General features: G+C 45.8%; 2 protein-coding genes and 1 long non-coding RNA gene across 5 annotated transcripts in view; 2 read left to right on the top strand and 1 right to left on the bottom strand.

Moving 5' to 3' along the window:
* LOC133372346 (solute carrier family 2, facilitated glucose transporter member 1) overlaps positions 1-24,372 on the bottom strand; it is a 61,560-nt gene extending 37,188 nt beyond the window's left edge. The window contains exon 1 of one of the 3 annotated variants that reach the window (XM_061600823.1): positions 24,034-24,372. In XM_061600823.1, coding sequence (XP_061456807.1) covers positions 24,034-24,054 — 21 coding nt within the window. In that variant the 5' untranslated portion in view covers positions 24,055-24,372. Of the gene's footprint in view, positions 1-3,955; positions 4,075-24,033 lie in introns of those variants that run through there. The other 2 variants (XM_061600822.1, XM_061600824.1) reach the window with 2 other exon arrangements.
* On the top strand, positions 9,786-17,504 carry LOC133372538 (uncharacterized). Its single transcript, XR_009759501.1, has 3 exons — positions 9,786-10,101; positions 12,245-12,708; positions 16,312-17,504. It is a non-coding gene; the product is annotated as an uncharacterized LOC133372538 (long non-coding RNA).
* LOC133372347 (uncharacterized) lies at positions 23,311-24,708 on the top strand. The gene is made up of 2 exons (XM_061600826.1): positions 23,311-23,410; positions 23,525-24,708. The coding sequence occupies exons 1-2, from the start codon at positions 23,382-23,384 to the stop codon at positions 24,609-24,611; spliced, it is 1,116 nt and encodes a 371-aa protein (XP_061456810.1). The 5' UTR covers positions 23,311-23,381; the 3' UTR covers positions 24,612-24,708.
* Positions 24,709-26,597: the final 1,889 nt, after the last annotated feature.

The following is a 26,597-nucleotide window of genomic DNA, read 5'->3' as shown; positions in this document are numbered from 1 at the left end:
TGTATTTTATCACCCTATTTATTTAATCTATACGCAGAACATATCATACGGAAAGCAGGATTGGACCAAGATGAAGGAGGTGTGAAAATTGGAGGGAGAAATATCAATAATTTAAGATATGCAGATGATACCATACTACTAGCAGAAACCAGTAATGATTTAAAATGAATGCTGATGAAAGTTAAAGAGGAAAGCACAAAAGCAGGACTACAGCTGAATGTCAAAAAGACGAAAGTAATGTCAACAGAAGATTTATGCAACTTTAAAGTTGACAGTGAGGACATTGAACTTGTCAAGGATTATCAATACTTTGGCATAGTCATTAACCAAAATGGAGACAATAGTCAAGAAATCAGAAGAAGGCTAGGACTGGGGAGGGCAGCTGTGACAGAACTAGAAAAGGTCCTCAAATGCAAAGATGTATCACTGAACACTAAAGTCAGGACCATTCAGACCATGGTATTCCCGATCTCTATGTATGGATGTGAAAGTTGGACAGTGAAAAAGGCGGATAAGAGAAAAATCTCATTTGAAATGTGGTGTTGGAGGAGAGCTTTGAGCATACTATGGACTGCAAAAAAGACAAATAATTGGGTGTTAGAACAAACCAAACCAGAACTGTCACTAGAAGCTAAAATGATGAAACTGAGGTTATCATACTTTGGACACATCATGAGAAGACATGATTCACTAGAAAAGACACTAATGCTGGGGAAAACAGAAGGGAGTAGAAAGAGAGGAAGGCCAAACAAGAGATGGATTAATTCCATAAAGGAAGCCACAGACCTGAACTTGCAGGATCTGAACAGGGTGGTTCATGACAGAAGCTGTTGGAGGTTGCTGATTCATAGGGTCACCATAAATCATAGTCAACTTGAAGGCACATAACACCACCAACGAAGTATATTGTTTTGGTGTGCTGCCAAAGCTTTCTGTGGTTGTTTGGGGGTGGTTGCTTTATTATTTTGTTTTTATGGTATGATATATTTACATTCGTTTTTAACAACGCTGTAAGTCGCTTGGAGACCTTTGGGTAATGAGTGACTAAGTAATAATAATAATAATAATAAATTTGCCACCCTGGGCTCCTTTGGAAGACGGTGCGGGATATAAATTTAATAAAGAAATAAATAATAAAAATCCCGCAAGCAGCTCTGTCTCCCGGCAGTAAAAAAGTTGCAGAATAATAAAACAAATCAACTGACAATTTGCTGCACTTTCGTTACACCCAAAAATCAGAGTCGGGAGGCAGCTACTTCATAAAGCCCTAAACAGCTTGGGGCCAACGAATCTGTTGCACCTTATATATGCCAGTCCAGACTCTGAAAGCCACAGGGGGATTCTTCTCGCTATCACACAGGCTGGGGCGGGTCATTATAGGGCAATGTGGGACAGCGCTTTCCCCATCCCTAGAAGTGCGGATGGCCACTGTTCTATTGGGCTCCTGACAAAAAGTCAAAATGCATCCGTTTGCCAAGGGTTTGGATAGAATTGATTAGATTGTCTAAGGTCATTGGGTTGTATCTAACTAAGCCATACTCGGTGTAGATCCACTGAAATCAATAGGTTGAATCCAGTGCTAGTCCTACTCAGAGCAGACACACTAAAATTAATGGACATGACTAACTTATGTCCATTAATTTCAATGGGCTTACTCCGAGTAGGACTGAGTTAGATTCCACCCCAAACAGTTGGGTTGTATATTGCTGTATTTTCTTGTTTTGTATTTCTCTATTAATTAGTAGTAGTAGTAGTAGTAGTAGTAGTATGGGAGCTATCTGGAAGAAGGGTGCTTTAGAAGGGCTGGTCCTGCCAGTGAGCCTCAGAAGAGTGTGTCCGTTGGGTCTCTGCATGGCTTCCCTGCCCTGGCTTTGTTTCCTTCCAATCAACCTTAGCTGGAGGAATGGGGGTGGAGCGACAAAAGTGTTGCAGCTCTGCCCTGGGCTGCAATGGACTTAGTTGCCCTTCAGCCCACAGCAGATCAGTCAATCGCTCCAGATATCCCACACGTCCCAGGGGAGGCTGCCCATTAGATCTCTGCATGATGCTCTAGATGTGCCACAGAGGAGGGATTTCCTGAGAGTGCCTAGCTCTTACTCTTCCACATTCTATCAAACCTTTTATTATGTGGCTCTCAGAAGTTTGAGGAATGCTGGTCCACGATGCCCACAATCCTGCTTCCGATGTGGGGCAGTCAGAAGCCCGAAAGCAGAGGATGAAATCACAGCTCCCCCAATATCTCCATAGCATCCAGGTGATTCAGACCAGGTGGCTAACCTGTGGCCTGTGTATCTGACCTCCAAAAAGATTTCTGAGGACCCTAGGAGCCTTAAAATTTGTTCTTTTTAAAAATTAAACTGAATATAATAATGAATAATAATAATAATTTTAAACAGTACAAAATAGCTGTCAGCCTCAGTTATTCCATCAGTAAACTGGGTATAAATCAACTCACTGTGTAACTGACAAGTGTGAGATTGTACTAAAAAGCAACTGTGTTTTGTTTGAATCTGGCTTAGGGTTGCCAACTGTTGATTTTTTAAAAAAATCTGGTATTTGGGCAAGATCAAGGGTGCAGCCAAAGGTAGATGAGAGAACAGGGCCAGAAAGAGAAACAGGTAATTGTCCCCACAGCTGCCATATGCTGCTGTGCCACCATCTTGCCTCTGAGCTCAAGGAGGTTTGAAAAGGAGCTACACACCTGCACCCTGAAATCTCAAAAGTTTGCATCCCTACTGCATATGTACAAGGTATGCATTTTAAACACGCACATTAGGTGTAAAAAAAAAAGTTACTGCTCACTTGCTTTTCTCAGTTTTCCAAAGGAAAGAATCGTGCAGACAGGTCATATTTCAAGATTTTGCACCAGGAAGAAAAAAAGAAAAGTCAGGAGAACTGACCCAGAGACAACCCTCCCAAAAAAACCCTGGGGTCTCTGTGCATTCCCCCCCCCATCGGTTAGCACCACCTAGTCATGCTTCATCATCTATGCCGCAGACACCACCACCCAGTTCACTTCCTATGAGTAAGTTTTCTCAACGCACCAAACTAACTTTCACAAAGCTGAGGACTGGCTTGCAAAAATTATCACTTTATACCGTTTTTAGTTTGCAAGAGAGCTTCCAAGGCAGTTCAGATCTGTTCCTTTCAAGGTTTTCCTAGAAATTTTAGGTATTTTAGGGTATATTTTAGGTAAAGGGCAGGGAGTGGTATACCTGGAGTCCTCCAGATCCGTTTGGTCTACAAATCCCATCATCCTTGATCACTGGCCATGCAGGCTGGGGCCGATGGGAGTCCCACAAGATTTGGAGGGCCACTGGCTCCCCACCCCTGGCATAAGGTGTCAAGGCTCCAAGCCAAGAGGTCACTGGAGATGATCTCACTGGGTTCCCTGCCAGCACAACAGCATTCCAATGAGATGCTAAAAAGAAGCTGAACAATCCCCTGCACTTTATCCAGAGGAAATGGCACAGATGCCAACATTGTAGCTGGGGATAGAGCTTTGAGATTAGCTTGCAGAGAAACAAAAGCTGCCAGCCGCTACAAACTCCCATGAAGGTGTAGCCCACAATCCAACTGTTTCTGGTTGTGTAATAGCTATTTGCCACAATCACGTGTCCAAGGCTTTTGCAAAAGATGTAATAAGACACAGCCAGCCCCTCCTGACAAAGCTTATGATATGAGATTAGATCACAGGGAGAGAGGGTTAGCGTAGCGCAGGGGATGAACGGCAACCTGGAAAACAATCCGATTCAAATCTCGCCCCTGCTAGGAATCTAGTCGGCACCCTTACATAAGCCACAACCCTCAGCGCTCCTATGGGGAATGCAGGTCTACCTTAGCATGGCAGCTGGTAACCACTGACTATCAAGATCACATTTCCACCCTCCAAAGCACCACATCAATATCATCTCAATAATCCTTACAACGCCCCTTGAAGGCAGGCTAGTATTACCTTTACCGTGTCTACCGTGGGGGTGGAGGCAAGACTTGAAAAGTAATAGCTTTCAGAGAACACTTTGTGAGTTCCCAGCAGGAGAGAGATTTGAACCAGAGATTTTTCTGCTTTGCTGTTTGTTCTCTTATTAGCCAGTCCACTGCCTCTAATATTCGTCTCTTAGAAATGTAATGCATTTTATTTCAGCTTGGGGCGGAGGACGCTTCCTCCTCCTCTTTAAAGTACATCTAGCAAAAATAATAAAATGTTAAGCACAAAGAAAATGTGTTCCTCCCCTAACTCTGACAGGAGAGAGGGAGGGAGGCAGCGAAAGAGGATTAGCAGGTCTGAATTAGGTCTACTTCTGGAAATTAACTCCATCCTCCCCTTGAACGCACAAAGAGTCACAAGTCCTTATTACATATCTTAGTCCAGTTCCTGCTTGCAGTGCACTGAGCAGAGCTTATGTATTTGCCCCCCCTCCTTGTACAAACTGAACTCATCTTCTCCCCCCCCCAAAAAACCCCTTGACTTCAGATCTCAGGTTGCTGGGGGCTCGGCCTCCCGCAACCAATCAGGATGAAGATCCTGCACACAACCACACTTTCTCTCTTCCAAGCCACAGCATCATGTTCACCTTTTCCCTACATTCATTGGAGTTTTTCTGCCCGCCTGCCACAGAGGGTGTGGAGCATGGCAGACGCCTGATGGGGACATGCTGGCAACTCCCTTCCCAATGGAGGGACAGATGGGGGGGTCAGAAGGGAGAGAAAAGGGTCCAGTGCCAGGAAAATAGTGGTGTGATGTTTCAGCTTTATATGTGCCAAACTGCCAGTGGCAGACTGGAAGGAACCAAGCCTCCCATCAGGAGGAGTAAAAACCTTCACACTGCAACACACACCCCCCAAAAAAAACCATGGCATTAAAAAATTGGCTCAAGAGAAACATTTCATAATTTGCTTTGCAGACAGAAGGTTACACAGCTAGAGAAGAGCCAGCAGAATAGAACACTGGACCAGTGATGTCCTCGGTCAAAGCTGTAAAATCCAGACGCGTGTTTAAGCAAGCAAGCTTTCGAGTCACACAGAACCCTTCCTCAGGCCCAGATGTTCTGAGCCCAGTACATGCTAAATGACAAGCATATTCAGCCCCTGTGTTCCCAGCACATGTCAAACCTCCTTTTCAGCAGGAGCCTTCCAACTGTAACACATTAAGAATGCGATGCTATATCCACTTAACCTTCCAAGTAGATATATATAGCTTTGCATTGTAAATCGCGACTTAATAGCTGATATTTGTGAAGTTTATGCTCTTCGCCATTCTATATAATTTTACAATAAGCATGGATGCATGTAAAGCAGGTGCTCTATCGCTGAGCTACAGCCCTTTGCATCAAGTCTATTGGCAACTGTGGGGTACATTAATGTTTAGTTAATGTGTTGGATTTCAGACCAGGGCAGCCTGGATTTAGATTCCTGTTCAGCCACAAAGGTGACTGGGTAACCAGTCACTACCTCTCAACCTAACTTACCTCACTGGATCGTTGAGAGGATAACGCAGGGGTGGGGGTGGGAGAGAGAGCGTGAAGTTTGTTCTGTGGGACCGGCAAGATAGTGATGGCTGCCAACGTAAAGGGGGTTTAGACAAATTCACGGGGCATAAAGCCATCAATGGCTACTAGCCACAATGACGACGTCTTCCCTCCACTGCTGGAGGTAGTCTGCCTCTGCGTACCAGTTGCTGGGAATCGCAAGTGGGGACAGAAGTTTGTGCACTTGCAGGCTTCCCTTTGGGGCTCTGGTTGGCCACTGGGAGAACAGGATGCTGACTTGACGGGTCCTTTTGGCTTGATCCAGCAGCCAGACTCTTTGTGTGTTCTGGTATGAACGTGAGCATTTGCATGTATTGCCAAGGGGCTGGGCGGACAGCTTGGCAGGAAAGGTTGGTGAAGGGCAAAAGAGAGGGAGAAGAGAGGTGGCAACACAGAGGTTGTTTTGGGTGGATGTTCCAGATATAAGGAGATGCAAGGGAGAAATTAAACCAGAACTGTCACTAGAAGCTAAAATGATGAAACTGAGGTTATCATACTTTGGACACACTAGAAAAGACAATAATGCTGGGAAAAACAAAAGGGAGTAGAAGGAGAGGAAGACCAAACAAGAGATGGATTGATTCCATCAAGGAAGCCACAGACCTGAACTTACAAGATCTGAGCAGGGTGGTTCATGACAGATGCTCTAGGAGGTCACTGATTCATAGAGTCGCCATAAATCGTAGTCGACTTGGAGGCACATAACAACAACAACAAAGGGGGAAAAGATTGCTTCGGAGGAAGGAGGAGAGCTAGGGGTTCCAGGAGGGACCTCCAAGCAAAGAGAGAAGAAGATTGTCAGGTGGGTGAGAGTTTAGGGTTGGAGGAGAAACAGCCACGGGGATAATGGAAAGCCAGGGCGGAAGGCTAAGGGTGCGCAGAGGCCTTGGAGGGCTTTGAAGGCATGGACTAGGAGGGTGTGGTGGACATGGAAGGAGATGGGGAACAAGCAAAGCAGGCCAGGTCTGCGATGGACAAGCAGATCAAAAGCTTTTTGGACCAACTCTGCTCAGATTCAAGTGCTCCAACACTGGAGGTGCAGCCTTTCTATTTCAGCCACAGTTTTAAGTCGTACTATGCCTATTTATTGAACTTATTTTACTTGTGGTTTTTGTTTCTTTGTTTTAAACACTGTATTCTTTTGACTGATGGATTGTTGTGTTGATTCTTATATAAACCTCTTTGTGACCATCTCTGGTGAAAAGCAGTATCAATACTGTAAATAAATAAATCTTCCAAATACTTTTATTCAATAAAAGTAGAAGTATTTGTGGGGCATTTATAATGTTCTTAATATTTTAATTTTTAGATTTTAGATTGTTTTTTAAATATGCATTTGTTTGGTCTGAATACTTATTCAATAAAAGCAGGTCTTCAGACCAAGCAAATGCATATTTAAAAAACAATCTAAACGTTAAAATATTGAGAACATTATAAATGCCCCACATGACTTAAACACGGTTACATGGTTCATCGAGCAGACTTTCCCCCTTTAAAATGGCCACCTTAACTGCAAAGAGGGCAAACTGGTTAGATCCACTTAAAGGAAAATTCAATTTGTCCTCAAGAAATGGGGATAAACAATGTTCCTTACTGTTAGAATACCACCAACATTCCAGTAAGCAGGGGGTCAGGTCTTCCACTTCATTTGCTTCACATATACCAAGTCTGTCTTGCACTGGGATGCTCCAAAATCTCCCTTGTCGCATCATGGCATTTATTTGCTCAAATCGGAGACAAGTAAAGGCCATACGTTGATCTCTTTTCATTGGGAGGAACAGGTCCAGATCTTCCTAGAAGTGAGTTTTAGACCTCACTACCCATCTCATGGACCTTGAGTTCAACAGGGCAGCCATATCCATCTGTGCTCTGGTATCTAATATTCTTCGTTTAAAAACATTTCTTATTTTGCGACTAGAAACATTCAGAGCCTCCACACTGTAACCATAATTAAATAACAGGTTTGAGAAATTATAGAGCCAAGCTTTTTCTAAGAGGCTGCAATCCAATATACACTTACCTGGGAGTAAGTCCCATTGAAGCCAATGGAGCTTATTTCTGAGTAGACATGTATTGGATTGCAGCCTGTCCATTTAAACACAATTCATTAAGATTCATTAGACCAAAGACCCCATCTGGGATGAAATATCTCACCTCCCATTATCTGATAGCATCCCGGAACAGAAATATCGGCATACACTGATATTTGAGGGTGGATTTTTTTCCAGGGTTTCTATTGGTTAACTCCAGGGCCTATCTACAAGGGAAGCTCCTCTGTATAGAGAATGTCGAACTAGGACTGCAGAGAGCTGAATTCAAATCTCCACTCAGCCAGAAAGCTCACTGTGTGACTTTGTTCCAGGCATGGTCTGGGTTATAGTGAGAAGAAAATGGGTGGACCTATCCTAAGCGGAACAGTGTAATAAAAATTCAATTTTCAGAAATATTAGAAACATATCCTGTCCCATGTCAAGAACAGCTGGTATAAAACTGACTCTTCATGTATAGCCCAAGATTTGAATCCCACCTTCCAAGTCTTCCTCCTCACCCCAGGGTATGCAGAGTTGCCAACTGATCAGAAAAAGAGGCAATGTGTGCTGCATTGTGGCACAAGAAAACTATGAAATTTGCTCCTACAAGAGACAGTGGCAGCCACCAACTTGGATGGCTTTAAAAGAGGATTAGACAAATTCATGGAAGATAAGGCGATGGATGACTACTAGCCATGACAGCTATACCCAGCCCCCATAATCAGAGGCAGCATGCTTCCAAATACCAGTTGCTGGAAACCACAGGTGAGAAGAGTGCTCTTGCACTCAAGTCCTGCTTGTGGACTTCCCATTGGGGCATCTGGTTGGCCACTGTGAGGACAGGATGCTAGACTAGATGGGCCATTCGCTTGATCCACCAGGCTCTTTTTTTGTTCTCATGCTCTTGAAGAAGCTCAGTGGTAGAACATCTGCCTTGCATGCAGAAGTTCCCAGATCCAATCTTTGGCATCTCCAAGGGAAGGTAGGGCAGGGAGAGACCTTTGTCTAAACCTTTCTGTCTGAAACCTGGCTGCCAATCAGTATAGAAAATACTGAGCTACATGGACCACTGGCCTGACTCCATGTAAGGTACCTTCCTCTATTTCTAAGATGTCCAGCAGGGTTTCAGCAACCTGTTTTTTGGATTGTTCAGTATTAAGCTGTTTTAAGAAACGTTGCCTTGGTGACTTTTCTATGCCTAACATCCCTACAGCAATGTCATCGCTTCAGGCCAAAGAAGGATGTGTGTCTTTGGTATAAATATTTAGCACATAGACCCACTGAACTGCACAACGATAATTGCACACCGTGCAAATCTTAGGCATGTCTATGCAGAAGTAACACCCATTGTGTTAAATGGGGCTTGCTCCCTAGTAAGAAGGTTTAGAATTGCAGCCTTAGTGAATAGCTGCACGTTGAAACAAGATTTAGGTTTTCCTGTGTATTGCATTCTGAAACAAGCATGGGGGAGGGGAAGAAAGGGAGAAACAGGGCCCCCCTGCCCTAAGAGGCACCCCTGAGACCCACCATGACCCATGCTTTGAATTTTCACTGACTGGTCCTTTCCCCCCCCCCAACATATTTTGTCAGTACTTCTTTCCCATTTGCACTATTCTGTGTAGAACAGACTTGTAAACAGCCTCTTGCCCTCTGCACAAACTCAGAAATGCCTGCAGAAAACTTTCGCAAACCGAAAGATGCACCTTTTGTATGGAAAAACCCCAGAAATGGCACCCGCCTCTTGACCCCAGTTGTTTTTGGACTGACTCAGGATCCGTGGAGCCCAGAAGAATCCTGCAAAGCGACAAGGCAGATCACGATAACGAATACGTTTCACCAATATTTATTATTATTCCCCTTCCCAACAATGATCTGGGGGAACTCCCACTGACCCAGAGTGGTCTTTGTCAAGGACATCAAAGGCTGTTCCATTGTGTCTTGGACCTCTTTGATGAAGGGGCAAAAAAAAGGGAGGGGGAGAAAAAGAATGTTCTGCCTTCTTTTAAAATTGTTGTTTTAATTCAATCAGTTTCCTAAATCTTTGCCTTTAAGAACGAAGAAGGAAATAGACTACGAAGGCACACCATTTGCTACAGAGAAGGTTTTCCCTTCCTTTCCCTGCAGGACAAGCGCAGCAGTGCGCTCCCAGTAGTCACGTCCTACGTTCCGGTTCCAAATCCGCAACTTATGAGCAACTGAGCCCTCGACTCTGCCAGGATTCCAGCCCAGCTCTTCACCGCTGCCACCCCCGCTTGCCTGGCCGGCCAGCTGGCCGCCATCTGATTTGCAATCAGGGTTTCACGGAGAGGAGAGCCACAACCGGAGAGGAGAGCCACAACCGTGTGACCATCTCTGCACCCACTATTTTTAAAAAGCAGGGCATGGAAAGCAGGTGACTTGAGAATGCTCTTGTACAATTTAAGCCTTGCAAAAGCAGCCTGACCCAGAAAGCACACCGGACACATGGCCTCAAATGCCCTTTGAGGCGGGCCAAGCTCTCCCTTGGCTCAGCTTCCATCTTTGCAAGAAAGAAAACAAAATAGGTAGGGAAAAGCATTTGCATTTTTGATGGGTAGACATCAAGAACCAAACTGAGCTGAGGGCCGCTTTAAAATTATATATATGCATGCCAACAGGGAGAAATGACTCCGCACGTTTGCCCCTGCTGACAACAGCATTTGGAAATGAAACGGGGCTGATCCTACAGGAAGTCAGATAGGTTTCAAGTGAGTGGTCGCTGGCAGGGTCCGCAACAGAACTAGCGAGTTCTGAGCTGTGGTGGTGAACCTTTTTCAGTCCAAGGGCCACATTCCTTTTTGGGAAACCTTCCAAGGGCCACATGCCAGTGGTGCAAAAAAGTGTGACTGTTTCCTCTGTTCAGTTAAAAAAAGAAAAGACAAAGTCAGAGGTTTCTACATAACAGCCACACCTCACATGGACTGCCTTCAAGTCGATTCCAACTTGTGGCGACCCTATGCATAGGGTTTTCATGGTAAGCGGTATTCAGAGGTAGCTTACCATTGCCTCCCTCTGAGGCTGAGAGGCAGCGACTGGCCCAAGGTCACCCAGGGAGCTTCATGGCTGTGTGGGGATTCGAACCCTGGTCTCCCACATCATAGTCCAATACTCTAACCACTACACCACACTGGCTCTTGTACCTCTCTATTCTCCACCCAGCCAAGCAAGAGGCAGTGTCACAACTGAAGGGCACATACCAGGCAGGCAAATCCACTTAAGGCAGACATAGCACAGGACCACCAAGGGGTGTAGCCTGCAGAGATGGAGTGTGCAGCCTGGGAAGAGTCCACTCTGCATGCAGGAGATCCCACGTTCGACCCCCAGCATCTCAAGGTAGCGCTGGGAGCATCTCCTGTCTGAAAGCCCGGAGAGCCATTGCCGGTCAGCGTAGATAATACTGAACTAGATGGACCAATGGCATGACTCAGTGCAAGTCAGCTTCTTATGCTGTTCAGCACTCTCTGTCCAGAACCACGAGGACTAGAATCTTGCTTATTTTTAGGGGGAAAGACCATACAGCGCAGTGGTTGAACACCTGCTGCACACGCAGAAGGTCCCAGGTTCCATCCGCAATGGCATCTCCAGGTAGGACTGGGAAAGATTCCGTGTCTGAAACCCTGGAGAGCCACTGCCAGACAGCGTAAGCAATACTGATGTAGATGACTTGGCATAAGGCAGATGCCTGTGCAATCTGCTTTGCCCCTACATTATAGACTCTAAGGCAGCAAACTAAACTACAACTGCTGGGGAGGGAGTCGGGCTAGGGATGGGGAGACACGGGTTCAAATCCTCACTCCGCCTTGGGCCAGTCTCTGTCTCTGAGCAATTCTGACTTTATCGGGTTGATGAGAGGATAAAAGGCAGAGAGAAAAGCACATGTGCTGCCTTCGCTGCTTTGAAGCAAATGGAAGTGAAACAATGAATAAGTTAGTCGCCTCACACATGCTTTGGATGGAGAGAGCTCCAGGCTCAACTTCTAGCAATTGCCGTTGAAGGCTCTCCAGTTAACAAGTCTGAAAAAGCCCCCATAAAGCAGAGCTGGGGGAGGTCTGCCCTCCAGGCATTGTTGGACTCAAACTCCCATCATCCCGTGCTGGCTGGGGCTGATGGGAGCTGTAGCCAGAGGACACCTGGAGGGCCAGACGTTCCCATCACTGCTACAAAAGCCACTGCCAGGCACAGTAGAGCGCCCTGGATGCACAGCTCTGGCAGTGCGAGGCCACCTCGGAAGCAAGCCCAGGTGAAGGGTGTTGTACAGGGCGGCAACTTCATATGTCAGGAACAGAGGACGTCGCCTTGTGCCGAGTTAGCCCACTGGGCCATGAAGATCAGTATCTTCTACACTGATGGGCAGCGGCTGTCCTGAGTTTCAGGCAGGAGTCTTTCCCAGCCTCACTGGGAGATGCCAGGGACTGACTCTGGGACCTTCTGCCTGCAAAGAGGGTGCCCGGCCACCGAGCCACAACTCCTCCCCACAGCAAGCCTAGGGAACTGCAACAAGCCATTCTGTCCGAACCCGGCATCGTGGCTTGAATGTGTTTGGCTTACAGATCCTAGCTTGTGATGGAGGAACAAACCATGAATCCGGGTTTGGACAGAACAGGCTGATGCTTTATGCAATGTTAAAAACCAACAAGTATATTAATGTACTTTTTTTTTTTACAAAAGGCAGACATAAAACTAAGAAGCAGAATGCAGCAAAATTCCAACTAAAATGTCATCTACAAATGAAAGCAGCAGTATCAGAGCTGGGCTCAGAGGCAAACAGACTACCTCTTGGAAGCTCTTCCAGAAGAGGCGCAGTATGGGCCACCAATCAAAATTCTGGCAGCCAAACTCTGTCCTGGCAGAATTCATACCTGACTACGACTTCTAGGCTTCCACCTCACCTTTGGCTTCACCTTCGGCCCCCGTCTTGGGCAGGGACAGTCACCAGGAAGAGGTGCTAAGCATTATGAACACAGGAAGCTGCCTTATCCCGAGTCAGACCATTGCTCCATCTAGCTCAGTATCACCTACACTAACCGGCAGCAGCACTTCAGGGTTTCCCAGTCCTAACCTGGAGACACCAGGGATTGAACCTGGGACAAAGCAAATACGCTAACCACTGAGAGACGGCCCTTCCCTTTCAGGTATTTTCTCTTGTCCTTCCCTTTCAAGAACTATAACCAGGACTAGTCTCCTCTGCTGAAAATCACAGCTGTGTGTGTCATACACCCCCAAAGCTAGCAGGACCCCCTAAGCTCCACTCAGGTGTAGTGGGGGATGCTATCCCATTGCTAGCATGAAAGATTCAACTGCCAGCCCTGTCAGTTTCTGTATATGGAATTGGGGTGGGGGGCATCTTTGCCTCAGGTAAGCAAAATGATTTGCTTTGATTCCTGCCTTGACTTGGAGGCCCCTTCCAACTCTGCTCTTCTAAGATTCTATGACTTGGTGAGGAATGAGAGGATGGCTTACTAAGCATGGCATCTGGTGGCTGGTAACTGGTTTGGACCTCTGCCCTAGATGAACCCCAAGCCCTAAGACAGAGTTTCATTTATCTACACATGAGTCACTACGATATGATATAGGAGATAAGTGAGAGCCAGTATGGTGTAGTGGTTAAGGTGCTGGATTACGACCTGGGAGGCCAGGGTTCAAATCCCCACACAGCCACAAAGCTCACTGGGTGACCTTGGGCCAGTCACTGCCTCTCAGCCTCAGAGGAAGGCAGTGGTAAACCCCCTCTGAATACCACTTACCATGAAATCCCTATTCATAGGGTCACCATAAGTCAGGATCAACTTGAAGGCAGTCCATTTCCATTTTCAAGAAATGAGTTCAAATTCCCCAATCAGCAACTTTTGTCCAGTTGCCACATCTCAGTCTTGCCTACCTCACAGGGTTGTTAAATGTTGGCTTCTCTCAACATTTCATCTTGTGGTTTACCTGCCCTATCGCTTCAACCCCATGCTTCACCTCATCTTCAGATGTCAGGCTGAAGGATTTATTTTTCTGCTCTTTTCCTGTCTTTCAATGTTGGGCATTAGCAGGACATGCCCAAAATGTAACAGGAGATACAACTAGGTTCCAGTCTACAAACTGGTCTCCTGACTGAGATGCCCGTAAAGCCAGGAGCCACTGAGAAATCCAACAGACAGATGTTGACTCAAATGTATTATTGGCAACTATTCAAAGGACCATTTGCTTGGAGGATGACATATATCATAGGTCTGCTGCTCAAACTAAGCAGATTTCGGTTGAAAACTGGATGGGAGGCTTCCCAGGAACAGTACCAAAACAGCTCTCAGCCCCTTGTGGGACAAGTGGGCTATTCAGTGTAACAAACAAATCAGACCACCCATTTCACAGACTGACAAGTGAGCCTGAGAATATGCAGGAAGTTCACTGATGAAAACTAGGTACTACAGAAGGTCCTTAAACAGAAGATGTTTTCCTAATTGTGCCACATTCTGGTACACACAAGCAAAGAGAAGATTCTGGGGAAACTGTCTTTTCCTTTCCTTTTTTTTTGGTAATAAGTTGAAAAGCTTTTAGCATTATTATAAAGCAATCACCAAGAAAGCAAGAGAGATTAAGGCAGCAGTCTTATGCACAGTTAGCTGTATGTCCAATTGAACGTAATGGGGCATACGTCCAAGTAAGCACCTATACAATTGTACTAACCAGTAATGATAACCAGTAATGATTTGAAACGAATGCTGATGAAAGTTAAAGAGGAAAGCACAAAAGCAGGACTACAGCTGAACGTCAAGACTAAAGTAATGACAACAGAAGATTTATGTAACTTTAAAGTTGACAACGAGGACATTGAACTTGTCAAGGATTATCAATACTTTGGCACAGTCATTAACCAAAATGGAGACAATAGTCAGGAAATCAGACGAAGGCTAGGACTGGGGAGGGCAGCTGTGAGAGAACTAGAAAAGGTCCTCAAATGCAAAGATGCATCACTGAACACTAAAGTCAGGACCATTCAGACCATGGTATTCCTGAGCTCTATGTATGGATGTGAAAGCTGGACAGTGAAAAAAGAGGATAAGAGAAAAATCAGCTCATTTGAAATGTGGTGTTGGAGGAGAGCTTTGAGCACACCATGGACTGCAAAAAAAGACAAATAATTGGGTGTTAGAACGAATTAAACCAGAACTATCACTAGAAGCTAAAATGATGAAACTGAGGTTTGGACTTTGGACACATGAGAAGACATGATTCACTAGAAAAGACAATAATGCTGGGAAAAACAGAAGGGAGCAGAAAAAGAGGAAGGCCAAACAAGAGATGGATTGATTCCATAAAGGAAGCCACAGGTGACTGGAGGAGAGCTAATGTTGTCCCTGTCTTCAAAAAGGGCAAAAAGGAGAAACCAGGGAACTACAGACCAGTCAGCCTAGCATCAATCCCTGGAAAAAGTAGAGCAGATTATAAAGCAGTCAATCTGTAAGCACTTTGAAAATAATGCAGTGATTACTAGGAACCAGCATGGATTTTATGAAGAACAAATCCTGCCAAACTAATTTTATCTTGTTTTTTGATCGGGTAACCTCCCTTGTAGACTGTGGGAATGCTGTGGACATAATATATCTCGACTTCAGCAAAGCTTTTCACAAAGCGCCCCATGATATTCTGATTAGCAAACTAGCTAAATGTGGGCTGGATGGAACAACTATCAGTTGGCTCTAGAATCATACTCAAAGAGTGCTTATCCATGGTACTTTCTCAAACTGGGAGGAAGTAACAAGTGGGGTACCACAGGGCTCGGTCCTGGGCCCAGTGCTCTTTAACATTTTTATTAACAACTTGGATGAGGAGGTACAAAGCATGCTTATCAAATTTGCAGATGATACAAAATTGGGGGGGGCACAGCTAATACCATGGAAGACAGAAACAAAATTCAAAGGGACCTTGATAAGCTGGAGCATTGGGCTGAAAACAAAAAATGAAATTCAACAGGGAGAAATGCAAAGTTCTACACTTAAGTAAAAGAAACCAAATGCACAGTTCTAAGATGGGGGATACTTGGCTCAGCAATACGACATGTGAGAAGGATCTTGGAATTGTCGATCACAAGCTGAATATGAGCCAACAGTATATTAGGCTGCATTAACAGAAGTATAGTTTCCACATTGCATGAAGGATTAGTTCCCCTCTATTCAGCAGTGGTTAGGCCTCATCTTGAATACTAGTCCAATTCTGGTCGCCGCACTTCAAGAAGGACGCAGACAAACTGGAACAGGTTCAGAGGAGCCATACGACAATGGAACCAATGACCTAGAGAGGTAGTGGGCTCTCCAACACTGGAGGCATTCAAGAGGCAGCTGGACAGCCATCTGTCGGGAATGCTTTGATTTGGATTCCTGCATTGAGCAGGGAGTTGGACTTGATGGCCTTATAGGCCCCTTCTAACTCTAGTATTCTGTGATTCTATGACCTGAACTTACAAGATCTGAACAGGGTGGTTCATGACAGATGCTGTTGGAGGTCACCGATTCATAGGGTTGCTCTAAGCTGTAATCGACTTGAAGGCACATAACAAATATATATATATATATATATATATATATATATATATATAATGGCTAATAAATGTAACTGGCTGTTGTGTGATCAAGTCAGCTCATAGCAGAAAGTCTGCTCCCAACCCTAGCTTAAGTTTTAGCGCAGACGTTGCACCCTCCGTAACCTGAAATATCCAAGACAATTTTGAAATTAAACACCTTTCTTTTTGTCAGGGAGAAGATCGCCTGAAGACACTGCACAACTGTATTTCCCTAGATATGAGATGAAAAATTGACAACTTTGACATTTTGAGTTTTCACTAACCCCTTTTAGGGGAGAAAACATTAAATCACACGTGCCAGTCTGGACACTTGCAGGCATGTACATACATACCCCAAAGGCGGAAAGACATTCTGAACTTAACGCAGATGTGTTTTACTTGGATTTCAAGAGGAAGATTTCTACCAGAGAATATAACATGTGAAAGTTTTCATTGAAAATATCCCCCCCCCAAATTCACATCTACTCTACTAAACCCGAATAACTGAAATGAATAAAGTTAAAATGGGGTACACACAAAAATAAGGGGGGGAAACCATTCCTTTAAAAGTGAAAATAATTTAATGATTTTTCTCCCTTGAGCCATGGAAGGAATTTTAAAATGATTTCAGAGTCTCAACATTATTTCCATATAATGTATTAGAAGCCAGTATTTTACAAATGCAATAATCATCACCACAACAACTAAAGATTTCTCTGAAAAACTTGCTAACCCTTTGCATCATACAAGGGAGGAACCCTCCACCCACAAAGAAAACAAATGATTTATTTTATTTGACTGAAATGTGCAGTTACTCCAAACTTGTAGATTCCAATTAAAGCAAACTATGATTGCATCCCTTGCTTAAAACTTAGCCCTGACAGTAAACTGCTGAAGTTAGTCCTGGCTATGGCTGCAGTCCTATACACACTTACCAGGGAGTAAGCCCCACTGAACTCAATGGGACTTTTCTGAGTAGATGTGGACAGGATTGTGCTGTACATCTCAATGGGACAATCCAACTATATTTACCTGGATTGGGGCCGTCAGTGTTACGGGTGGTATTTAACCAAGTCCTACACAGAGGAGACCCATTGAAAGTAATAAACTTAAGTTGTCATGTCCATTAACTTCAATGAGTCTACTCTGAATAAGACTAGCATTGTCTACCACTTTATGTAGTTACATGCCTATTAAAAAAAACTTTAAAGGCTTTATTGCCAATGCAGTATATTAAAGAGCATATTGGACTAGGATCCAGAGTATTCAGCATTCAAATCCACTCTTGGATATAAAGCTTATTGGGTGATGTTCAACCAATCCCTATCTTTCAGCTTAACCTATCTTACAGGGTGCTTGAGAGAATAAAATGAGCAGGGCGTCTGTACAACAGTCCTATAACGGGCACCTGGTTGGCCGTTGTGTGAAAGGATGCTGGATTAGAAGCGGACTTGAGCAAATCATCCATTCAGTCCGTGTTGACTACAGGCTTTGGAGGGTCCTTGGGCAAAACTCCCCCCAAGGGTGACTCCTCCCCGAGTGCATCGACCTTCTCACTACAGCAAGTCCTATTTTCTCTTGTCATTGGGCCCCCTGCTCAGATATGGGCCCACAGGAGATGCCCAACCCTGCTAACCCTTGATGGTGTCTCTGGGTTCAGTTCTGGCTCTGTAAGATGACAGGACAACAGAACCTAAGAAGAGCCTGGCTACTGAATGAGGCCAAAGGCCCCTCTCATCCAGCAACTTGGTCACACAGTGGCCAACCAGGTGCCCATTATAGGAAATGCACAAAGCACTCTCTCTGCTCCGCAGCAACTGGGCTCCAGAGGCAGTGGCCTCTGATGCTGGAGTCAGCACACAGCCATCATGATGCGTAGCTCATCAATAGCCTTTTCCTCTGCCCCATGAAATTGACTTTTTTTAAGCCATCCAAGATGGCAGCCATCATGGCCTCCTGTGGGAGCAAGTTCCATAGTTTAACTACGCGCTGTGTTAGAAATTCCTTCCTTTCCTCTGTCCTGAATCCTCCAACTCTCAGATTCATTGAATGACCCCAGTCTCCAGTAATGCAAAAGGGAGGGAGAAACACCTCTCTCGACCCACTTCCTCCACACCTTGCATCATTTTCACACAGTACCCACTGACTACCTCAGAAGGCAGTTAGGAGGCAAAAACAACCAACAAGATCCATCTCCCTTCAAAACAAACTTCTGTATAAAACCTTGGGCTTAACCCGCCGTAGCACCCCATCGCACCTAAGCAGCGATATGGGGTGGAAAATCTGCCACAGCAAAGCCGGGGGGGGGGGGAATCCAGGAAAATTTCCACTTCTGCATTTCACTGTGGGAAATTTCTCGTTTCTCAAGACACACTGTAATCATTAAATTCATGAATACCTGAATGAATACAACTGCAGTCAAATAAGGTACTTTCCAAGTTGTGAATAACTTTTCGCCTGACAGCTTAGGAAGGTTATGTATCTCAATGGATTTTTTTTCCTTTTGGCAATGTCTTATTTTCATACATTTTTATGCAAATGTGTTTTATTGGGCTGCCTTCAAGTCGATCCCGACTTATGGCGACCCTATGAACAGGGTTTTCATGGTAAGCGGTATTCCGAGGGGGTTTACCATTGCCTTCCTCTGAGGCTGAGAAGCAGTGACTGGCCCAAGGTCACCCAGTGAGCTTTGTGGCTGTGTGAGGATTCGAACCCTGGTCTCCCAGGTCGTAGTCCAGCACTCTAACCACTGAGCCACACTGGCTCTCATATATATTGTTTACTGCCCTACAAACTTCAGGATATAAATGTATTAAAGAAAAAAATCAAACAGATATAGGCTTGTATTCAATCTCTTAGAGTAAACCCATTAAAATTAATAGACCTAAGTAATAGAGCAATCCAACTCAGGTGAAGCCAGTGTAAATTATGCTGGAGCAAGAGAAGCCGGGATAAAGGTCTGCCATTCTGCCATAAAGGTCAGCCTCTCGATTGGCTGAATGCGGGCTCAGCCAGGAGCTGCACACAGGGACCAGATAGTAAAAGCCTGCTCTCCCATATAACCTACTGGGGAGTAAGCCCTCTCCATTGACTTCTATTGCAATTATTTTCTTAGACTGGCCTTTTCCCCAGCATAACATTTGCCTGGATTAGGACCTGCAGAAGCACTCCAATCACAAGTGGATGTGGCCTAAGTCCCCTCCCCTCGGCCCCTCCCCTGACACACCCATTTTTGGACCTTGAACCGGCTCTACTTGCACTGGTCTCAGCTGAGCTGGCTAGGTCCTGGCTCAGCCAGGCTGAGGGACTTATGCCAGCATAGCACGGCTGAGCTGGGACCCAGCCGGTCAGCGGGAGATCCGCTGCATCCAACTCCCATCAGCCCAGCATAAAGTTGGATTGTGCCCTTAGCCACAGCCATCAATTTTAATGGGTCTGCTCTTCGTAAGACTAACATTGGATACAATCCACGTTGCACAGGTGTGCACGCACACACACAGTCTATCTGTAAACACAGGGAAGGAGGTTCATAAAATCAAGAGCAACGGCTCCCAAACTTTTTCTTCCCACGGAGCACTTGAAAATCGCTAAGTTACTTGGCAGACCGCTTCATGGTTTTTCTGCCAGTTGCAGCAATTGCAATGCGCTGTGCTAGATGCTGCATGGTTTTTAAATGCATTTTATTGCTTTATTTCTGATGCTGCATTTATTGAATTACAGTTTGCATTCCACAGAATTCAAATTGTAATACAATGCAGGAAATAAAAGAAGCAATGACAATACCATTAAATATCAATGTGAAATTTATAATGCGGACGTGCCGCGGACCGCCTGAGTAAAGCAGACCACAGTTTGAGAACCCCTGATCTAGACCTTTCTGCTGATAAGGGGGGGAGAGAAGACATGGCTTAATTATTTCCAAAGTCAAAAGTAAGCCTTAATAAAAGACTAGGCTACTGATGGTGTGATCCACAAACCAGTTAAGCTCATGGCAGATGAATGTAAAACCTTTTCATCTCAAGTAACCAGCAGGCAGCCGGATCTTATGCATATTTACTCAAAGCTAAGGCTTGCAATCCTATACACACTTACCTTGGAGCGAATGCCACTGAATGGGACTTACTTCTGAGCAGACATATATACAGGAGTACAATAGCACAACAAACCTTACTCCTGAGTAAAGAAGCATAGGACTGCAATCCTAAACAAACTTGTTTATCTACTTAGAAGGCTTATATCCTGCCTGGGTACATAGGCAGTAAGCCCCATTAAAGCACAGGCAGAAGATTCCAAGTAAAGGTGTGTACGGTCACTCTTCACGCCTACAACCTTGTACACACTGACCTGGCTGTAAGCCCCATGGCGCATACTGGAATTTAAGCTTCAAAGACAAAACATGCCTTAGGATCAGGGTGCACAGCGCACTTCCTTGGGAGTAAACTCCAACAAGGAAACATGCCTATGAGTCTACAAGAGTATGGCTCACATGACAGACAGCTTATTGGTGAATTTAATTCCAGGTCTAACCCAATCCCATACAAATCTGGGATGGGGTCTTCAACTTTAAGACCAGAGGGGGCATGCAGGTGAAAAGAGCTGAATTGCCCCTGCTCCACAGCTTACCTCCTGCTAGCTTACCTCCCCCAACCTGCTGCCAGCCAGGCTCATTTCTGGTATCAGAGCTCAGCTGGTGGGGAAACTGGGACCCCCTTTGGCTCTGAAAACAAGCCCTCTACCATTCACTCACAGGACTGGGGCCCTGCTGAGTCTCAACAGCCAACCAACCAAAATGCATCTTCTGAGCCTTTAGCTGCAATTCTGTGCACACTTTCTTGGGAGATGGTCCCACTGGGCCAGAAGCATTTGCTTTCAAACAAGCAAGCCTAGGACAGGGCACCAGGGTTAGTCTGCTGATGCTTGGGCATGCTGGTTCCAAATTTTGCCTGTGGCAAGTGGCGTGCAACTCAATCCATGCCAGCTGTGGATATACAAATATCCCTGTGAAACAGCTCTTGGTCCTGACAGTCAATATTGTGTGGTCTAGTCTTTGCCAGCCTGGTGCCCTCCAGATGTTGCACTGGCTCAGACCAATTGGAGTTGCAGCCCAAAATTTCTGGAGGGCACCAGGCTGACAAAGATTGGTGTAAAGCAGCCTTTTTCAACCAGTGTGCCTCCAGGTGTTGTTGGACCACAACTCCCATCAGCCTCAGCCAGTGTTGCCAATGGTCAGGAAAGATGGGAGTTGTGGTCCAACAACATCTGGAGGCACACTGGTTGGGAAAAGCTGGTGTAGAGGGTACTAGATTTAGGACAGGTCGAGGAGATATCCTGGGTTCAATTTACTTATTTTATGTTCACAACAACTCTGGAAGGTGGATGAGGCCAAATACAGCGATGGTCACACATCACCCATGAGCTCCATAGCTGAGCAAGGATTTAAACCAGTATCTCCTAATCCTAGTCCAACAATTAAACCACTACACCGCATTCTCCGAGTACCTTTGGCCCAGCCACTTTCTCTCTGCTCAACCCATCTTGCAGGGTTGTTGTGGGAGTAAAATGGAATGACCAGTTCTGGACACCCCACTTTAAGAAGGATGCAGACAAACCAGAATTGGTTCAGAGGAGGGCAACGAAGATGATAAGAGGACTGGAAACAAAGCCCTGTGAGGAGAGACTGAAAGAACCGGACATGTTTAGCCTTGAGAAGACTGAGGGGAGATTTGATAGCATTCTTCAAATACATGAAAGGTTGTCACACAGATGGGGGCTGGGATCTCTTCTCAATCATCTCAGAGTGCAGGACATGGAAGAATGGGCTCAAGTTATAGGAAACCAGGTTTCAACTCAACATCAGGAAATACTTCTTAACTGTTAGAGAGGTATGACAATGGAACCATTGACCTAGAGAGGTGGTGGGCTCTCCAACACTGGAGGCATTCAAGAGGCAGCTGGACAGCCACCTGTCAGGTATGCTTTAAGCTGAATTCCTGCATTGAGCAGATGGTTGGACTTGATGGCCTTATAGGCCCCTTCCAACTCTAGGATTCTATAATTCTACGATTCTGTGACTCTATGACCCCATGTTAAACTGCACACACACATGGAATGCACTTTTTTTTAATAAAGAAAAACGTAAGACAACAAATAAAGGGAAGCACAAACTGATGAACATGGAGCCACAGCAACAAGAAGTTAATTCTCCCTCTTCAGTGTAGGGCAGTGGTGCCCAAATCCCCCCCCCCATAAATAATGTTGATCATCTTGGCAGACCACATCGTGGTTTTTCTGCCGGTGGTAGCAACTGCTGTGCTAGATGCTGTATGATTTTAATTGTGTTTTTACCACTTCTTTTGTTTCCTATATTGGCTTTTTATTGTATTACATTTCACAGAATTCAAATTATAATACAATAAAAGAAATTTAAAAAATTAAATGCAATTAAAGATCAATATGAATATTTAATGCAGACATGCTGCAGACTGCCTGAACAAAGCTGGCGGACCACTGGTGGTCCTGTTCTGGAAACACACAAACCGCACACTCAGAAATCTTGCCTTTGCTAATCACACCTCCATTAATTAAAAAGAAAAAAAACAGTCCACAGCATATTGAGAGCAGGAAGGACCTCCAAAAGCAGGATTGTTTTTAGAAGTCCTGGTATATTAAACAGAAGTTCCCTGTTAACCTTTTCATTCTTTTTTCCCTGTTAAGAAGAATAAAAATATGGCACGTCAAGGAGCTTGTTCAGGGCGATGCCAACTGTTTTGCATCCAAACACAAAATTTCCATTCAGCAGAGGAAAATTTAGACATTGAAGCAGAAGCAAAAGGTGGAACAAATTATTCTCTGGGGAGGCAGAACCCCCTTAAGCTAAGAGTCAGCTAACAACAGACAGGCACACATTTCTACAGGGAAAATTTCCACTCTGCCTGACCGCTCAAACTGGGGTGAGTGGCAGGCAAAAACAGAGAGTCCTATATTTTTGTCCAACATTAAGACGCTTCCTTTATTTTTATCATTTATCTATTTCCATCCTGATCTATACCCCCTAATTAAACTGAAACCAATTTGCAATCAGATATCTAATCTTCCCTTTAATCGGAGGCGGGACATGAACCCTGTCAATCAACCAATCATCCTAAAAACCAGAAAGTGTCCTTTATAGGAAAAAAACACACAATCAGTGGGAAACAGTGAATCCCTTTGACTTGTCGTGTACAGACTGCCCTCCAAGCCCCACTGAAACCAAAGAGGAATCAAATGAAAATGTCAAAGCAACAGAAACGAAGGTAAAACACACACACACACCCCATAGCCGAAAATGACTATAATTTTCTCCCCTTATAGGTTGCGAGTGAGGCGGGGAAGGAAAACTTTAATCTCTCTGACTTCTTTGCCTTAAGGTTCCCCATATTTTTTTCTGGACTACTTTTGATACGGTATTGCGAGCCGTCCCACACACAGCGGTCCTGTAACCATTTAGGAAGCGAGATAAGGCGCCTGCAAGCGACCAGAGGGAGAAACAAAGAGGGGGCGCCAGGAAAGGCCTGGTCTTCGCCTGGTCTTTTTACTGCGGGCCCCCCACCCCTCCACCCCTCCACCCCTCCACCCCCACCGGAGCGGGAGAGCCCTGCCGGCTTTAACCACCGGGGGAGCCACGGCCCGACTCTCTCCACGGATCAAGCGGCATTGCGCGCCCGTAAAGGAAGCCAGCCGACACACGCAAGGGGGAATCGACTCCGCTGCTCTCCCCAGCCGGCAGCCGGCAGCCGGCCCGCTATTACACAGCAAAGGCGTGGAAGATCCGGGAAGCGGCTAGCTCCGTTCAGTTTCGAGGGAGCTCTCTCGCACGCAGGGAAGATCCACGGAAAGAACGCGCGTGAGAAAAGGAAAGCGGTCACTGCGCGCTCACCTTGCCCCTGCCGGACTCCATGGCGCTGCGCCCCGCGCGCTCCGTCTCTCCAAAAGTCGAGCCGGCTAACCTCGCGCTCCGCCGGCCTCGCTGCTACTACTGCTGCCGCTTGTGGCTCCTACAGGACCGCTACGCCCAGGACTAGCTGGCTGGCTGTGCTCTCGGTGCTCGCCAAGGACGCTGAGAATAACGCCGCGCTCCCTTGGGACTCTCCAAGTAGCGCGATCGCAGCACTCCAGTTCTCCCCCGCGGGCCCGGCGCGTGGAAGCCGCTTAAGAGACGGAGTGTGTGTCATGCAGGGCGGGCGCGGATTGGCTGGGCTGGCCGGGAGGTGTGTCGGGGGTGTGCGGCAAGCCGGAGGAAAAAGAGGCCCCTCCCTCCTCTTGCGTGAGAAAAGGCATGCCGGACATGGCGAGCGAGTCGCAGAGGAAGGGAGGCGGGAGTCCGCCCACGCAGCCCCCACAGGGCTGCTCTCCGGAAGGAGAGGCTCCATCAGAGAAAGCTCTCATCCACAAACAGCTCCACATGCCCACACGCTTTGTAACATGCTCGCTCCCTTGCGGCTGGCCTGCTTTTAAGTTGCGTTTTTGTTTCCAGACTGTGCGCCGCTTCGAGCTTTTTGGAATATTAAGCGGTATTAAGCAGTGTATAAATGCTTTTCAATAAATAAATAAATGTGGGGATTTCCCCCTTCTTATTGTATGCATTTATAGGGTTGCCAGACTCAGGGCCTGAGAATGATCCTGTATCTTTAAGAGAAGAGAAAATTCAGCCAAGTGCAGGTGTTCTTGCAACTCTGTAATGGGGAAAACCACAAGGTGGAGTTCTCCCTCCCCCCTGCACAACATTTAAAGATACAGAAGACCTCTTGGAGGCCGGGCCTGGCAACAGTGTTGCAAGAAAACCTGCACTTGGGTGACTTTCTCTTCTCCTAAAGATACAGGATCAGTCACAGGCCCTGGGACAAGATGCCAAGATGGGAAACAATATTGGGCCTGAGAGCCACATTCCCTTCCAGGCAACCTTCTGGTTGAAGACACATGTGGGCCGAACAAGAGGCAAAAGTGGACAGCACATTAAGCGTGAATGTTACCTTTGTGGAGTATGACAGTTTGTTCACACTCACACGTCCCTCTCTGTCCCCCACCCAGACATACAAGATGCATCATCAGAGTCCAAAGCCAGGCAAAAACACTCAAGCAGGCTGACAAGCAGGGCTGGTGAGGAGTGTGGCTCAGGAGGTGTGTGGTCTGGGGAGTCCTGAGAGCCAGACAGAAACGCCTGGAGGCATACACTCATTTCAGTCTGTAGGTTGTGGGTGTCCTGGCTGATGCAAGCAAAATGTCACTGTGATGTCCTTCCCTGGTTCTCCCCTGTCAGGTTCCCACCTGCTTGTGGCTACTGCCTTTCACTAGGCACCACCAAGGTCACCACCAGTCAGGACCGTCCTTTATATGGTTTCTCACTCCGCTCTAGCACAGATTTCACTAGATCCCACTGCTAGGCAGCACCACCAGTCACTTCCTGTAACCAATACTCCCAGAGACTTTGCCTCAGTCTCTCTATAGCTTGTTACTTTGTGACTGCGTGCCTATGCTGTTCCCAACCCCTTTGTATCTTTATATATAAAGCATACAACTCTGGGTTGCTCTGGATACCTGACTTGTTACAATTTCTCCCTTCACCGCTGCCACCATTAGATACAGTTTCTGTTCAGCCTTGGTAATTACCTTGCCCTCCCTTCTGGTCTGTATAGTCCCCCAGCCAAGGATCAGGCCTTTGGTAAACCAAATAAGTATTTATTTACTAACAACCGGAAATAACAAGATTACTTTAGGAATGTTTCACAAGCGTATGGTTTCATATATGGTCACTCTTTATGTTTCTGTTCATATATATATTTAACTATCAGCCAAATACAATCCAAACTTCCCTCAGAACTCTGCCAACCAACCCTCACTAAAGGACCTGACTCCAAACAACTGCTCTCTGCCCACACAACTCTCATTCTCACATTTATACCTTCAGCCAGCCAGCCACTCGGCCAATCATCATCAAGCATACTTCAGCTTCTAACCCATGTACTCCCCCTTTCTCTTTCAGTCATTTACCATACATCATTTAATAGACCCGCACTTACCATATTTACAGATGCTTAACCTACAGGAACATCACAGTCACCACCCACCCTAACTCTGCAGGTTGCAGAAGTCAAGCTCAAGGTCAGCAGGGTACTGAATACCAGTGGCCACAGATTGCTGACAAACTGTTGGAAGGGGTGTAACTGAGAGCCGGGGTGGGTGGGGAGATTTCTGGACTCTTGAACAGGAAGCATTCCACACTGCAACAGTTTGTTGCAGGTCCTACATCTAGGCATGTTATCATTGTTTCTGAGCTTTTGAGCATTTTATTGTATTTTAATTGACAATCTGTTAGCCATCCTGTGTACTTTATTGAATGATGGGGCTTAAATACTTTCAATCAATAAATTATGTGGCCATGTCAGAGATATCCACAAATTGGGAAATGATAGCTACTATATAGCACAGTGGGGAGGAGAGCCT

Source organism: Rhineura floridana, chromosome 18 (genome assembly GCF_030035675.1).
Source record: "Rhineura floridana isolate rRhiFlo1 chromosome 18, rRhiFlo1.hap2, whole genome shotgun sequence".
Classification (NCBI taxonomy): domain Eukaryota; kingdom Metazoa; phylum Chordata; class Lepidosauria; order Squamata; family Rhineuridae; genus Rhineura; species Rhineura floridana.
Note: the sequence above shows the minus strand (reverse complement) of the source record. Positions and strands in the feature narration are given on the sequence as shown.